Genomic DNA, 15,850 nt, shown 5'->3' with positions numbered 1-15,850 from the left:
TATTTAAGAATTAATCGCACTATTTTTTGCAGGGAACTAATTTATTAAAGACAACAACAGTTAATTGCTAATTGTTTGTTTACTCATTTTAAAATATTTTCGAAAACATTGTTGCTTTAACGTTTACCTGTTATTTGCTAGTTTTCTCCTCTTCATAGTTTGGTGTTAATCCGATAAGTCGTTGTGTGCGTTCGGATCTTATTAATTTGTTTTATTGTGGCCCGAATTTTCGTAAGGCAAAAGGCTAAAATGAATTAAATGCTTAAATTATCAAAAATACGAGAAATAATTTTTTTTACATTTTATACTTACAGTAGCACACCAGGCAGACTTTTTCCTGCCCGAAAATTTGTTTGTCATTCCTTTTCTTATTACTGTCTAATTCCACTTATCTACCTTTATCAAACCTATTTCCACACCTACGCACTCCTACTAGAACTCTCACACTAAGATTTACAATTTGGTCCGGTTTCTTTCTTATCTTTCCGGGAAGTGAGCTCAAATTGTTACTCTAAAGCATGCTCAATCTCCCTTGAACACATACAAAATTACTTCAAAATCGGCCAAGTCGCTTAGGATGAGTTCAGTTACAAACACATGCACAGAAGAAATAAATTTATGTGTATTAAGATTTGTGCTCGGATGTCCATGAACAAACGGATACTGTGTGATGGTAGCATGCTCCGCCTACCACACCGAAGACCATGGGTTGACGCCCCGTGCAAAGCAACATCAAAATTTTAGAAACAAGTTTTTTCAATTAGAAGACAATTTTTCGATGCGGGGTCGCCCCTCGGCTGTGTTTGGCAAAGCACTCCGAGTGTATTTCTGCCATGAAAACTCCTCAGTGAAAACTCGTCTGCCTTGCAGATGCCGTTCGGAGTCGGCATAAAAAAAGTAGGTCCCGTTTCGCCAATTTGTAGGAAAAATTTAAAGGAGCACGACACAAATTGGAAGAGAAGCTCGGCCTTAAATCTCTTCGGAGGTTATCGCGCCTGTCATTTATTATTTTTATTTATTTAATTGTTATAAATGCGGTAAACAATAAGTGGAGAGTAAGCTTCAGGAGATGACCCTAATGTACTCGACCTTAAAGCTTGGGATGAGAGCTCTCTTTTAAGGACTAATATTATTATTAATAGCGAAAGCAACCTTTACTTACTTACTTAAATGGCGCTTAACCGTTTAAACGGTGATGGCCGTCCAAGAAGACACGCCAGTCGCTTCTTCTCTCGGCCAACCGGCGCTAATTAGTCACACCAAGTGAATTTAAATCGTTCCGATAGAAACACTTTCTTGGCCGGAGCGTCATCTTTCATTCGCATAACATGGATTAGTCAGCGCAGTCGCGTTTTAATTCGCTGGAGAGCAACCTTTATCTAGATATTTTGTACTTGACTTTTTAGCTGATTACTGTGGAGTGTTCTAGTGCATTTATCAGGGTATCTATTCAGGGGTTTTACCCCACATCACGAAGGTACTAAGAGTCACGCCCCCTAGTTTGGAGAATCTGCCTTTCCAGAACGATTCATTTGCAGAGAATGTGATCCGGAGTTTGATCTTTCAGCTCAGAAAAGCGCAGGTTTATGCATTGGATAGATTTGACTTACTTAGGTCATATCGCAGACTACAGTGTTCCGTATAGTACCCACCGAGAGTTCGTAGGCGCTTCCCAAGGCAGTCGATTCTATGTACCGGAGCGATTCGGGATTTTTCCCGACCAAGGACTGTCATTTCAGTGTGACCCCATTTAGTTTGTTTCGTCCCTCCCACAAATTGTCATCCTCCCAGCAGCTCCTTGCAGCAGGACTGCTCCATACTCTCTTACTCCGGGAAGGCATCGAATCCAATTCGGGTCCGTCTCCTGACACCGGTCCTGAGAAATGGTTTTGCTGCATCTGCCGGAAAAGAATCTTTTTAGGACGGTCATACTCTGTTCAGTGTGTCTCGTGCAAGGGATGGTTGCATCGGACAGGTTGTTCTGGGCTTTATCCCAAAACCCGACGTCCACGTAACTTTTATAAATCTTTTGTGGCTCCTTGCTGTTCACGTCCAAGGGCGTCCCGTAGTCTACGCTTAGGCTCCGCGACGGCAACCCCCCGACGGGTTTCATCGCGCCATGTTGCCAGGTCGCAAACCCAAATCATCCGGGTACCCCAATTCTTGCCCAAGGACGCCCAGTCCCGGGGCCACAACAGCAATTGCGTCCTGGCCTTCCACAACCTAGGCGTAGTCACTCGTCACTTACCCCCAGAGTGGCGGCGTCTCCCCTTATGCACTTCAGAATTCTGCAGTTAAACTGTAATGGACTAACTGGGAAGATTACGGAGATAGTCGATTTCATGAAGCGGCACAACATCCGCATTGCTGCGATTCAAGAGACTAAACTCACAGCAAGATCTGCATTGCAGACCTGCTCTGGGTATAATGTCCACAGGAAGGACCGCGAGAGAGGAAATGGAGGCGGCCTAGCGTTTATCATACACCACTCTGTGCAATATTATATATTTGATCCTGACATCGACCGCAGGGACAATGTCTTAGAACGTCAAGGCCTATCTGTCCGGTCAGGCGATGCAAACCTAGAAATCATCAACATCTACATCCCTCCTGCCACCTGTTGCCCCAGTGGATACCGCCCTAATATCAGGGCCTTACTCACTGGCAACAATCGCATTATCTTAGGCGATTTCAATGCCCATCATGATCTATGGCATTCAAACTTGCGGGCGGACAGTAGGGGTGAGATGTTGGCGGATCAAATAGAAGAAACGACTTTCTGCACAATAAACGGAGACGCCCCCACACGTATGGTAGGAAGCTGTCACAGCTCGCCAGATATCTCAATCGTGAGCGCAGAACTCGTAAACTGCGTCAACTGGCAGCCGATGGTAACATTGGCATCTGACCACCTGCCCATACTTATTTCGCTCGAGCGTACCGCCGACTTCATCGTCACTGAAAAACGCACTTTCATAAACTTCAAAAAAGGAAAGTGGGAAGAATATAAATCCTTTACAGACAACCGCTTTGCTGCCCTCCCTATCCCGACTGATGCCCGCCAAGGGGAGCGTGCCTTCCGTAAGGTCATCTAATCCGCCTCGGCACGTTTCGTTCCCGCCGGGAGAATTCCCGAAATCCGGCCCCACTTCCCGGCGGAGGCCGCAAACTTAGCGAGAGAACGTGACCTTATAAGCCAGCTTGATCCAGGCGACCCCCAAATAAGGGATATAAACCAACGCATCAGATTGCTTGTGGATGAACACAAGCGGGCGAAATGGGAGGAGCACCTAAGAGGTTGTTACCTCTCTACCGGTGTGGGTAAACTTTGGTCCACCGTAAAGTCCCTATCGAATCCGACTAAGCACAAAGACAAAGTTTCCATCGCCTTTGGCGACAAAGTGCTGTCGGATGCGAAAAAATGGGCGAGCGCTTTCTGCCGACAATATATAATGCATCCTACGGTCGACAAAGATAGACGGAGGGTCAATAGACACGCACATAAACACAAAAATTCAGCGCGTCACCAATCACCATCACCGCTAAAGAGGTTGAGGACGCCATTGGTCGTGTTAAACCATCCAAAGCCTAAGGAAAGCATCGGTGCAATTTAGAAACGAAACATCAAAACCAAGGAGAATTAAACAAGGGGTGCCACAGGGTGGTGTCCTATCCCCACTTTTGTTTAATTTCTACATATCTAAGCTACCTTCACTACCGAAAGGAGTCACAATCGTTTCCTACGCCGATGACTGCACAATAATGGCCACAGGCCCAGGCCCAAAGATCGATGCGCTATGCAATAAAACAAACGGCTACCTCCCTGATCTCTCCAGTTTTTTCGCCTCGCGAAACCTGGCATTATCACCGACTAAATCTTCCGCGACCTTATTTACAACATGGACGTCCCAAATGTCGACCATTTTGAACATCCACGTCGATGGCACTACGCTACCGACTGTCCTACACCCCAAAATCTTGGGTGTGACGTTTGGTCAGGATCTACATTTTGGTGAGCACGCAGCCGCAATTGTTCCGAGAATTCAGAGCCGTAACAAAATCCTCAAATCCCTCGCTGGCACTACCTGGGGAAAAGATAAAGAAACGCTCATGACTACATACAAAGCAATTAGCCAGCCAATTACGTGCTACGCGTCACCCATATAGTCGCCAAGCCTAAAAATTACCCACTGGAAGAAACTACAGGTCTGCCAAAATACTGCTCTCAGAATCGCCACGGGCTGTCTTCTTATGTCCCCAGAACACCATCTGCATAATGAGGCGAGAATACTCCCCATCAGGGAGAGAAATGAGATGCTGACCAAACAGTTCCTGTTGAATACCCAGAAACCTGGGCATCCCAACAGACATCTGATTGATGAACCAGCACCGCCTAGGGGCTTAAGGAGTCATCTCCGTAAGCATTTTGAGGAAATACGGCACCTGAGAACCCAGCCGTATGAAGTGAAAAAACACAAGCAGGTCTTTGGTGAACTCCATAAACAGGCGTCGGACCTTTATGCCGGGAATTGCCCGGTGAATCCAGTACTTAAAGAAAATTATCCAAAACTCGCGGAAGAGGAACGCATACTCCCCAGGGAAACGCGTGTCACTCGTGCTCAACTTCGTTCTGGATACTGTAACAGGTTAAACTCTTACCTATCCAGAATCAACCCCGACATACAAAATGTATGCCCCGCTTGCAATGTGTCCCCACATGACACCAACCATCTCTTTAATTGTAATGTGGAACCAACGCCTCTAACACCCCTTTCCTTATGGTCCACCCCTGTTGAAACTGCAAGTTTCCTTGGACTCCCGTTAGAGGATATTGATGACAATTTGTGATCGGTCGCGGCTATTAGGTGGGGCCAGCATTGCTACAACAACAACAACAGAGTTCGTAGGTCCCCTCTGCTTAGATTTGAGTTTGGATGTTACTCTCGTTGCTGGGAGTATAAACAATTTGGTCTGCCTTTGCCCTGGGAATTCAATCCAGTGTCATCTGAACTGCTTTATTTCCCAGTTACCTATGGTTCCCTAGTGTATGCTTTTGTGTGTCCACACAAGGGAACTGGAATAAACGCTGCTAAAGCACTCTGCTTGTCTATGCCGCCTGCCTGATCATTACCTTCATGTCCCTCATGCCCGGGAACCTATCCTAGCAAAACCTTGTTTTTGGCTCCCAGATCATTTAGGACTCCAATGCATTCATGTGCTAGGTTAGGTTGAACTGGCCGGTCCATGAGGACCTCACATAGACTGAATGAGTCCGTAGTGTTACCAGAAGTTTGTTCTAACGACCAAACTGAAAAACCCTATCAAAAACCAGGACCTATGTTATAAAATAACTCCGTCCTCTTGACAAACACTAGAAGCTTCCTAGGTGCTTCTATTGTGGCCTTAAGCTCTCCCTCGAAGCGCAGATAGGGAATCAAGTGGCCTGTTCGTCTTGTGATTTATGACGCTAAACAACTATGGCCGTATGGTCGGCGCTCAAGCTGACCCGAGGGACCGAGCCTGGTTGCAGTTGTTAACGCTATTTTCTTTGCTACCAGGTCTACAGGTGGAATGTGCAGAATGGCATAAAGTGCAGCCGTCGTGGTTGTTTTCAAGGCTCCCGTAATGCTAAGCATCGATAATCTGCGTACCTCCTATAATTTTTTGAGGTATGTTGTTTTTTGTGTGGCTTTCTACCAAACAAGAACTCCATAGTATAGAATAGGGCTTACAATCGCTGTAAAAACCCAATGAGAAAGAGAGACCGATAAGCCCAACGTACACCCCAGCATTCTTTTGCACACATAGAGTGCCGTTGAGGCCTTCTTCACCCTCTCCTCCACGTTGAGCTTCCATGACAGCTTACTGTCTAGGACGATTCCTAGATATTTTGTGCAAGGTTTCTCCTGTAAGGTCACCCCTCCTAACTTAGCCCTGGTCCAATTTGGGACCTTGTACCTCTTTGTAAACAAGACCATATCCGTCTTCTCCGCATTGATTTTCAACCCGACATTAGATGCCCAGGTATGAATATCCCGAAGCGCCGGATCCATCAAAGAACTAATCGTTGGAAGGCACTTTCCGATTATGACAATTGCAACGTCATCTGCGTAAGCCGTAAGTTTTACGGGTCCCTCATCGAATCGCCTGAGCAGTTGGTTGATGACCAGCGTCCACAGCGATAGAACCCCTCCCTGCGGCGTGCCCCTGTCCACTGATTTCCTGGCCTCGTAAAATCTCCATTGTGATGTAATCTTCCTGCAATTTAACATGCAGCCGATCCATCTGATTAAGGCGGGATGTACTTTAATGTAATTAAGACCATCCATAATCGCCCATTTAGAAACATTATTGAAAGCCCCGGCAATGTCCAAGAAGACTCTTAGAGCAAACTCCTTATAGTCCAGGGATTTATCTATGCTAATTACCACCCTGTGTATTGCGATGTCTACCGACTTGCTTTTGGTGTACGCATGTTGTGTTGTGGATAGCAGCTTTTCATCTACGTTGGACTTTATGTATACATCTATCAGCCTCTCAAAGGTTTTGAGCAGAAATGATGTTAAGCTAATGGGTCTATAGTCTTTGGGAAACACGTGACCGATCTTCCCCGCCTTTGGTAGGAAAGCTACACGAGCAGTTCTCCGAGAGTGCGGTACATGATTCAGTCTTATGTACCCATCGAATATTATTTTAAGCCATTCCACGACCGCTATACTTGCAACTTGTAGCATGGCCGGGAATATACCATCTGGGCCCGGCGATTTAAACTTAGAAAACGTTTTCACTGCCCATTCTATCTTGGTATCGGCCACCAAGCCCGGCACTACTAGCTCCGTGATCGAAGTGTGAGTCATGTCTGCTGGCTCTTCTAAACCGTCTCCCGATGGGAAATGTGTGTCGAGAAGCATCACAAGGGATTCCTCACTATTACGTGACCATTCCCCGTTCTCTTCCTTTTTTTAGTCCCTGGACTATGTTTCCCCTTGCTAAGACTTTTTTCAACCGTGCTGTTTCGCTTGAGCACTCTATGTCCGTACAGAAGCTTTTCCATGAGTTTCTCTTCGCCCTGGTAATTTCACGCTTGTAGATCCTCAGTAGATCCCTGTACTCGTCCCGACACGCTTCGCTTTCCGCGGCCTTTGCGAGCTTAAACATTTCTTTTACCTGTCTTCTTAGAAGACACAGCTCATTGCTCCACCATGGCGGCTTTGCTTTTCCTCTGAATCTTCTTAGAGGGCAAGCTTTGTTATACGCAGTCATAAGCGTCCTTGTTGGGAATTTCCAGTTCCTCCACATTGGCAACCTCTTTGGGCTGTCCCAGTTTCATTGCTACATGTTTCTGGAATTTAGTTCAGTCCGTTGACCTAGGGTTTCTACTGGTTCATCCCTTCTCTACTCTCTTTAGGGGGATGCTGAAGCTGATATACGCATGGTCGGAGAAGGATGGTCTATCAATAACCATCCAATCATATCTTGATATATCACACTCGGAGCTCAATGTAATATCCAGAACATTGCTGGATGTTGGACCAATGTATGTAGGGACATTTCCCCTGTTTGCTATCTGCAAATTGGTTTGCAGGATGTAACAAAATAGAGATTCGCCTCTCTCGTTCCTATCTGCTCCTTACCACGCATTGTGGTGCGCATTTGCATCTGCGCCTATAACCAACCATCCTTTGCGCCCTTCCTCCTGTACTAGCCTTTTGCACTCCATCGGTGGAACCTCCGCAGCATGGGCCATATAGCAGGATAAATGCCTGCTTATTCTTTTGCTCAACGGCCACCGCTACGAGGTCCTCAGTGGTGTAATTAGGAAGCATATATGAATGCAGCTGTTTCCTTACCATTACTACAGCTCGCACCCGTCCTTCCGTTTGCGCATAGCAAACGCCAAACCCGCGCGCTAAGTCCAGAAACATTTCCTCCCGATGAGAGCCACGGCTCCTGGATCAGCGCCACGTCAAACGAACCCTCCTCAAGGGTTAGGAGGAGTTCGCTCGATGCCACTTTACTGTGTTGGAGGTTTATCTGTAGGACTCGCAGCACCATTGGTATGTTTGTCCCCCTCCAGCACCTTCGTCGTGCCGTCGTCGTCCTCCCCGTTGCCCTTTTGGCTTAGAGTATTCGAGGCCCCCTTCAGCCTCTCTTAACTGTTGTGCCGGGTGTTCCTCTGTGGGAGTCACAGCACCATTTGGCGGTTGGTCCTCTTCTAGCACCTTCGTGGTGACGTTCGGAACCTCCACCAGTCTTTTTTCACTTAGGCTTTTGAGGTCCTTTTCGACTTCGCCCACCTCTGGCGTGTTAGGGTTTTTATCCTCGGGACTTCTTTTCGTGAGTCGCATGTAAATTTTGCCAGTGCCAAAGGACATTCTGCCAAGCTGCGTGTACAAAATATCCTCCGCCTGCTTGTTTATTTGGAAGATGTAGAACTGACCATCCTCGGTAGGCCGAGATACAGTAAGTACCTTCCAATCCTGTGTCGGTATGTTCGGATTCTGATTCTGCAGAAGTCGCAGTGTATCCTCCGACTTCATCACGCATGGTATGCATACCATAACTTTTGGTACCGTGGGGATTTGCACTTTATCCACCACCTCAAACTGCGCGTTCGTACCTTGCCTTTGGGGGTTTGGAACACCTTCCTCCAGCCACCGCAAGCTCGCGATATTGTCGCACGCTATCATCTTCACACCATTATACCATCCCCCCGAATCAAAGGTTGGAAGGGGCTTACTTGGTTGTTCCCGCATCATCTTAAGCATTAAGCTAACAAGCTCCCTTTCCACAGATCTCCACCTTTCAGTAGTCATTTGTTCGAAAGGACTGCTACGATCAACCAGCGCCACAGTCAGTGACCGCTTTGCCACATCACTCATCTTCTATTTAGAACACAACAACAAAATTTCTGGACTTAGTGCGCTGTACTAACTGGAAATTGTATGGTTGTAAGCTGGTGGAATTTGCGACGGGAGCGCTGCTTTCCTAAAATACTGTGGATGCTGTTTTAGCATGTAATAGCGCCTTGCACTACTTCTGTCCATTGAATACCCCTGGTGGTAGGCGAAAACCTCTGTGATAAACGAAGACATTAGATACCTTCCGATTTTCAAATTGGTGGCTCTTGAACAAGCTGTGAGCCATAGCCAGGAAATTAAACCAACTCGAGACTGAGAATTCTATACGTTCGAGGTCAGTATTTATAAGCCTGAGATTAGGAGAGTTCACCGATACTACTGAGTAAGCTTTTGATAAACTTAGAAGGGTCTTAATAAGTGGTTAAGGCTCAGGTGAGCCTAAAGAGAGATCCTGCTCTATTGTGTATATGGCAGCTGGATAATGAGCAGCTATGAATAGCTTAAGTTTATAATAAACACTCGTTATTCGGTTGTCACAGTGACGCAGGAATCTGCAATCTTACGCACGGGAAACCAGCTTGCTATAAGCTGAAAATGACTCCTACTAACCCAAAACGCGATGAAATGCGCTCATCTTATTCCAAAGGCTTAAGACTAATGAGTCTGTTCTTGTTCTACTAAAAACGCTTGATGCCTGATTGATCTTAATGTAAAGAACAGGATAACTTGTGAGTGGTGTTCACCACCTTAGCACGGCTATTGTAAGGGTACCTCTGCACTGTACAGGGGAAGAAAGGCTAAAGTTGCCTGGTACTGCTGTAAAGGAAAATTAGCAAGCGCGGGAGGCTCTCATATGTCACGCCCGCTATCGCTGTTATGCTATAAGTGATGCCAGCTGGTAGCACCCAGTGAACTTAAGTCTTTCACCACCTGCCCCTACCAGCTTGTTTGACGTTTTTCCTTCCTTTTGCTTCCGAATAGGGGTACTTTTAGAAAAACTTTCTGAGCTGTGGGTTCTTCTTTCATTCTTATAACATAAGTTAAGTAGTTAGCGAGGCCGTTAGGCTTTAAATCATTGCACTATGTTAATGCCAGCTCTAGTGAATCATTCAAGATTATAAATGTGCCGATACTGGGCTAGTATAGTGTTAACAAGTAAGGAAGGCTAAGTTAGGGTGTAACCGAACATTACATACTCAGCTGAGAGCTTCGGAGACAAAATAAAGGAAGATAACCATGTAGGAAAATGAACCTAGGGTAACCCTGGAATGTGTTTGTATGACATGTGTATCAAACGGAACGTATTAAAGACTATTTTAGAAGGGAGTGGGCCATAGTTCTATAGGTGGACGCCTTTTCGAGATATCGCCATAAAGGTTGGCCAGGGGTGACTCTAGAATGTGTTTGTACGATATGGATATCAAATTAAAGGTATTAATGAGGGTTTTAAAAGGGAGTGGCCCTTAGTTGTATATGTGAAGGCGTTTTCGAGATATCGACCAAAAAGTGGACCAGGGTGACCCAGAAAATCATCTGTCGGGTACCACTAATTTATTTATATAATTAATACCACAAACAGAATTCCTGCTGTGATTCCAAGGGCTTTCGATTTCGCCCTGCAGAACTTTTTCATTTTCTTCTTCTTAATATGGTGGATGTCACACCCATTTTACAAAGTTTTTTCTAAAGTTATATTTTGCGTGAAAAAACCAATCCAATCACCATGTTTCATCCCTTTTTTCGTATTTGGTATGTAATTATGGCATTTTTTCATTTTTCGAAATTTTCGATATCGCAATTTTTGTTGGACTTATGGCATTAAAAGTATTCTAGACAAATTAAATGAAAAAGGGCGGAGCCACGCCTGTTTTGAAATTTTCTTTTATTTTTGTATTTTGTTGCACCATATCATTACTGGAGTTGAATGTTGACATAATTTACTGATATACTGTAAAGATATTAAATTTTTTCTTAAAGTTTTACTTAAAAAAATTTTTTTTTAAAGTGGGCTTGTTCATCATCAGATTTTGCTAATTTTTATTTAGCGCACATATAGTAATAGGAGTAACGTTCCTGCCGAATTTCATCACGATATCTTCAACGACTGTCAAATTACAGCATGCAAAACTTTTAAATTACCTTCTTTTAAAAGTGGGCGGTGCCACGCCCATTGTCCAAAATTCTACTAATTTTGTATTCTGCGGCATAAGGTCAAACCATCTACCAAGTTTCATCGCTTTATCCGTCTTGGGTAATGAATTACAGCACTTTTTCGGTTTTTCGAAATTTTCGATATCGAAAAAGTGGGCGTGGTTGTCGTCCGATTTCGTTCATTTTAAATAGCGATCTGATATGAGTGCCCAGGAACTTACATACCAAATTTCATTAAGATACCTCAAAATTTACTCAAGTTATCGTGTTTACGGACGGACATGGCTAAATGAATTTCTTTTTTCGCCCAGATCATTTTGATATATAGAACTCTATATCTAGAACCGTCGAAGATTTATTCAGGGCGGGCCACCATACCGCCACCCCGTATAGCAATATTGGCCTAACTATGGCCGTGTATATCCAATGTACTATCATATGGGACATACCCCATTTCCGTCCCATTGCCCATTTACATGTGTAGAGGGCAACCGTGGCCTTACGGACACGTTCCGTGGTGTTTTGTGTCCAGTTCAATTTCTTATCAAATGTGAGCCCTAGATACTTGGCGGACTCACTTAACTTAAGCACTGTGTTTGCCAGCACTGGAGTTGAGAGGCGTGGTATCTTATACCTCATCGTAAAGAGAACCAGCTCCGTTTTATGTGGGTTCACGCCCAGACAATTATCAACGGCCCATGCTTCGACCCTTCTTAATTCCACCTGCATCATATCGCAGAGAGTTTGTGGAAACTTCCCATTTATCACCAAGGCAAGGTCGTCAGCATATGCTATAGATTTACAGCCCCTCCCCTCCATGTCCCTTAGCAGCTGATTCACCGCCAAGACCCACAGCAGAGGGGATAGTACTCCACCTTGGGGAGTTCCCTTACTGACGAACCTGCTCACCGATACCCCTGCAAGTTCTGCCTGTACTACCCTGCATAGCAGCAATTGGTGGTTCAAGACCCACCAGCTGAGATTCGATGCCCAGATCAGTCAGTACCTTAATGATTGAGTCGGGTTTAATGTTATTGAACGCTCCTTCTATGTCTAGGAAGGCTGCCAGGCAGTCTTCCTTGAAGGCGAACGATCTCTCTATGCAAGATGTAATTTCGTGCAATGCGGTTTCTGTTGATTTACCCTTCATATAGGCGTGTTGAGCTTCAGAGAGTTGATCATTCACTGCCTCCCTGATATATATTTCCATCACCTTTAGTTGAAAGGAAGATCGACTAATGGGTCTGAAGTCCTAAGGCTTCGCGTGGATGCCTTGCCTGCCTTAGGAATAAATACCACTTTAGATGTTTTCCATATACTTGGGATGTGGTTTAGTGCCACGACACCTCCTATTATAGCATATAGCCAGCTAGTGCTGCATTCCAGTGACTATTGCAGTTGTATAGGTGTAACTCCGTCCGGCCCTGGAGTTTTGAATGGTTCAAAAGATTGGATGTGCAAGATATCTTATCTCTGCAGTATAGGTTGCACTGTTGCTTGTGTCAAGCTTTGTGTATCCCCTGGTTCGTTCCTAGCTGCACCTGGAAAGTGTGTATCCAACAGTAGATCCAGGGTTTCCTCCCCAGTTTCGGTCCACGAACCATCAGCCCTTTGCAAGCATCCTGGGGCCGTATTAGACGATCTGGAAAGTACTTTCCTGACTCTACCCCATTTCAGACACTGTTTCCATGCTACTACAGAAATATCGCCAGGAGGATCTTTTGGCTTTCCTTAGCTCAAACTTATAGTTTCTGAGATGTTCTTTGTATACTTCCCAATGCTGCTCATTGCCAGAGGCTTTAGCTGCATTGAAAGTGGTCCTACTTAACCTGCGAAGGTTTTCGATTTGTGAATTCCACCATGGTGGCTTCTTTTTACCCCTTTGAATTCTCTTGGGACATACTTTATCTAGTGCCTTGCGGCATGCCCCCGTGAAGTTATTTACCAGTCTTTCCAGTTCTGGTATGCTACCTGGTGTTTCGGGTACGCTCTCAAGTGGCAATATCTTAACTAGTTCCCTATTGTATTCTTGCCAATTTGTATTTTTAATATTTCTGGTAGCAGCGCTCTGCTTTTTCACCAAGCCTAAGTCGAATTGGATGTAACGATGGTCAGATAATGCGTGGTCCGCATCTTCTGAGACTAAGGTGACATCGAGAACTTCCCTTCTTGTCTTTGTAATAAAGGTTTGTTCAGTCCCCCAATTGATTACCGTTAAGCAAACAAAATTAATACACTCTGTGAGTCCTGCTCAGCTGAGTATAAAAATACTTAATCATTTATTTGCAGGGAATATGCTGACATACATAAATAACTACGACAAGATCTAAGCCTATTTGCAAAGAGCAAACAGAAATTTAATATAGGGTTGCCAATTTTTCGAAATAGGACAAATCAGTGCTTAAGCAGTTGAAAAATTGTAGTAGCCGAGTAAGTTTGACATTATCTTTATTTCTCTGTTATCTATGAAGCGGCATCACTTCCCCCTCAAGACAAAAAATTATATATATTATTTCTAATTGCTGTTTTTATGTACGGATCCCTTTTTCGTTCTTATTTGGAATCCAAATCTATAAATAAAGTTTTGGTTATAAAGATGGACATTCGGGATATTAGCGAGCTTTGGGCAATTTTGGTCTTAGTGCTTTTGTTTAGCTATATTTTATTAAAATAATTTGTTAAAAATAAATGATTGTTACCACGCAAAGAAATCTATTTTTACTTACTATGGCACTATTGTGAATATTTGCACTACATTACCGGCAGTTGCTACCATACAGCGCTGTAAGTTTTAATTGATTGATAGAACAGCTGATTTCTGTTGATATTTGATAAAATACTTTTATACTGGTTGCGCAAGATGCGCACGGGTCCGACTCGTAAGATTTAACAATGCATCAGAAGAAAATTTGTAACACGAACACTATTGCTCAGATAGAATTCCCAATTCCATTCAAAAAACTCATGAATATAGGGTAACCGGACACCCCCCAGTAACCGGACATTTTTCACTTTAATCGTTTGAAATAAGCAAATACTTTTAAATTTTTTTGCTAGTTGTACTTCAATTCTATCAGGTGAGTTTTTACTAATAATTTCGTGACAAAAGTGTTTCAAATGATTGTTATTCTATAAACAATTGATAAAAATACGTGATAACAGTTTAAAATTAGTGAAAATATGTATATATTTTGGAAATACACTTGTCCGGATACTGGAATAAAAATAATAGTGTTTTCCAGAATCCGGACAAAGTGTCCGATTACTAGAAATAGTTAACAACCGCACAATTCTAGTATCCGGACATGCTGTTTCTTTAGCGCTTTCTTTTAAATAATATTTGTTAATAATTAAATTAATTATAGTATGTGCGATAATCCCAATTAGACTGGGCGAGATTAAGTGAAGGCGAGAGGTGCACATGATCGACCAAGCAGGAAAGGCGTGGGTTCAAGCGCGGGGCTGTAACGTGTCGAAGATTATGTGTAGGTCTTACAACCTTAGACTAATAAAGTTGCTTCTATCATTATAAAGAGAAGACTGTAGGCTCATGACGGGTATTCTGACTAGACACTGCCTTCTGGCGTCACATGCCTTTAAATTAATCTTGGTCAGTGATAGGAGATGTAGGAAGTGCGGTTTGGAGGAGGAAACGATCGAGCACGTTCTGTGCTGGTGCCCTGCGCTTGCCAGGCTAAGACTCCAGCTATTAGGAGTGATATAGCTGTCAGATCTAGAAGTAGCAAGTGGCTTAACTCCTAGGAATCTTCTAGTATTTGCCAAGAGGACGGAGTTATTTTATAACATAGGTACTGGTTTTTGATAGGGTTTTTTAGTTTGGTCGTTAAAACAAACCTCTGGTAACACTACGGACTCATTCAGTCTATGTGAGGTCCTCATGGACCGGCCAGTTCAACCTAACCTAACCTATGTGTGATAATCCCAAATCCAGGGTGTTATACGGACCGTGCCTATTAGACGATTGGCAGCCAGGGGATATATTCGGCTGTATTTGAACGGAGCCTTCCCGATACCGGGTCACCACGGGAAGTAATGATGGCCTTATCACAGCAAGGGGCGCTGTTGTGGCGGGCGGTTTTTATGCCCATTTTTAACATTAGACCACTGAGCCCGCCTTGTGGGCAGGTGGTAAGATGAATTCAGAAATTTTAAGAGAAAGTAAGGATGCGAAGGAAAAAGCGATGGCGCCGCAAGCCGGAATAGAGGAAATCGCTATCAGCGATGACTCCGACGCGGATAGCAATGATAGTGTGCAGCGAGGTAAAGGAACGGCATACTAGTTCGGATAAAGAATTAAGGTTAGAGCGGCAACAACGAGATAGGGAGCTTAAGATAAAACAAAAAAAAAAAAATGTAACGCGCGATAACCTCCGAAGAGATTTTAGGCCGAGCTTCTCTTCCAATTTGCGTCGTGCTTCTCTTGATTTTCCCTACAAATTGGCCGGACGGGACCTACATGTTTTATGCCGACTCCGAACGACATCTGCAAGGCAGATGAGCTTTCACTGAGAGCTTTTCATGGCAGAAATACACTCGGAGCGCTTGCCAAACACTCCCGAGGGGCGACCCCGCTTAGAAAAATTTTCTTCTAATTGAAAAACCTTATTTCTAAAATTTTGATGTTGCTTTGCCCGGGGTGTGAACCCAGGGCATACGGTGTGATAGGCGGAGCACGCTACCATCACACTACGGTGGCCGCCTTAGAGCCTGGGAGCTTAAGATAACCCTCTCAAAATATCGGGTTGCATTAAGAATTATGCAGCGCTTGGGCCCAGCGGTTCACCCAACCAACGATGAGACCGATCGCTTAGCATGGG

General features: G+C 44.3%; 1 protein-coding gene across 6 annotated transcripts in view; it reads right to left on the bottom strand.

Annotated features, from left to right (window-relative positions):
• Positions 1-15,850, bottom strand: part of KCNQ (KCNQ potassium channel) — a 245,457-nt gene that overhangs the window by 54,896 nt on the left and 174,711 nt on the right. Inside the window, exon 1 of one of the 6 annotated variants that reach the window (XM_067774901.1) lies at positions 128-231. The exons of the other annotated variants lie outside the window; for them this stretch is intronic. Within the exon in view, the coding sequence (XP_067631002.1) occupies positions 128-156 (29 nt within the window). The 5' untranslated portion in view covers positions 157-231. Of the gene's footprint in view, positions 1-127; positions 232-15,850 lie in introns of those variants that run through there. 6 annotated transcript variants of the gene reach the window in all.

The sequence above is a fragment of the Eurosta solidaginis genome, chromosome 3, assembly GCF_040869045.1.
Source record: "Eurosta solidaginis isolate ZX-2024a chromosome 3, ASM4086904v1, whole genome shotgun sequence".
Lineage (NCBI taxonomy): Eukaryota > Metazoa > Arthropoda > Insecta > Diptera > Tephritidae > Eurosta > Eurosta solidaginis.
Note: the sequence above shows the minus strand (reverse complement) of the source record. Positions and strands in the feature narration are given on the sequence as shown.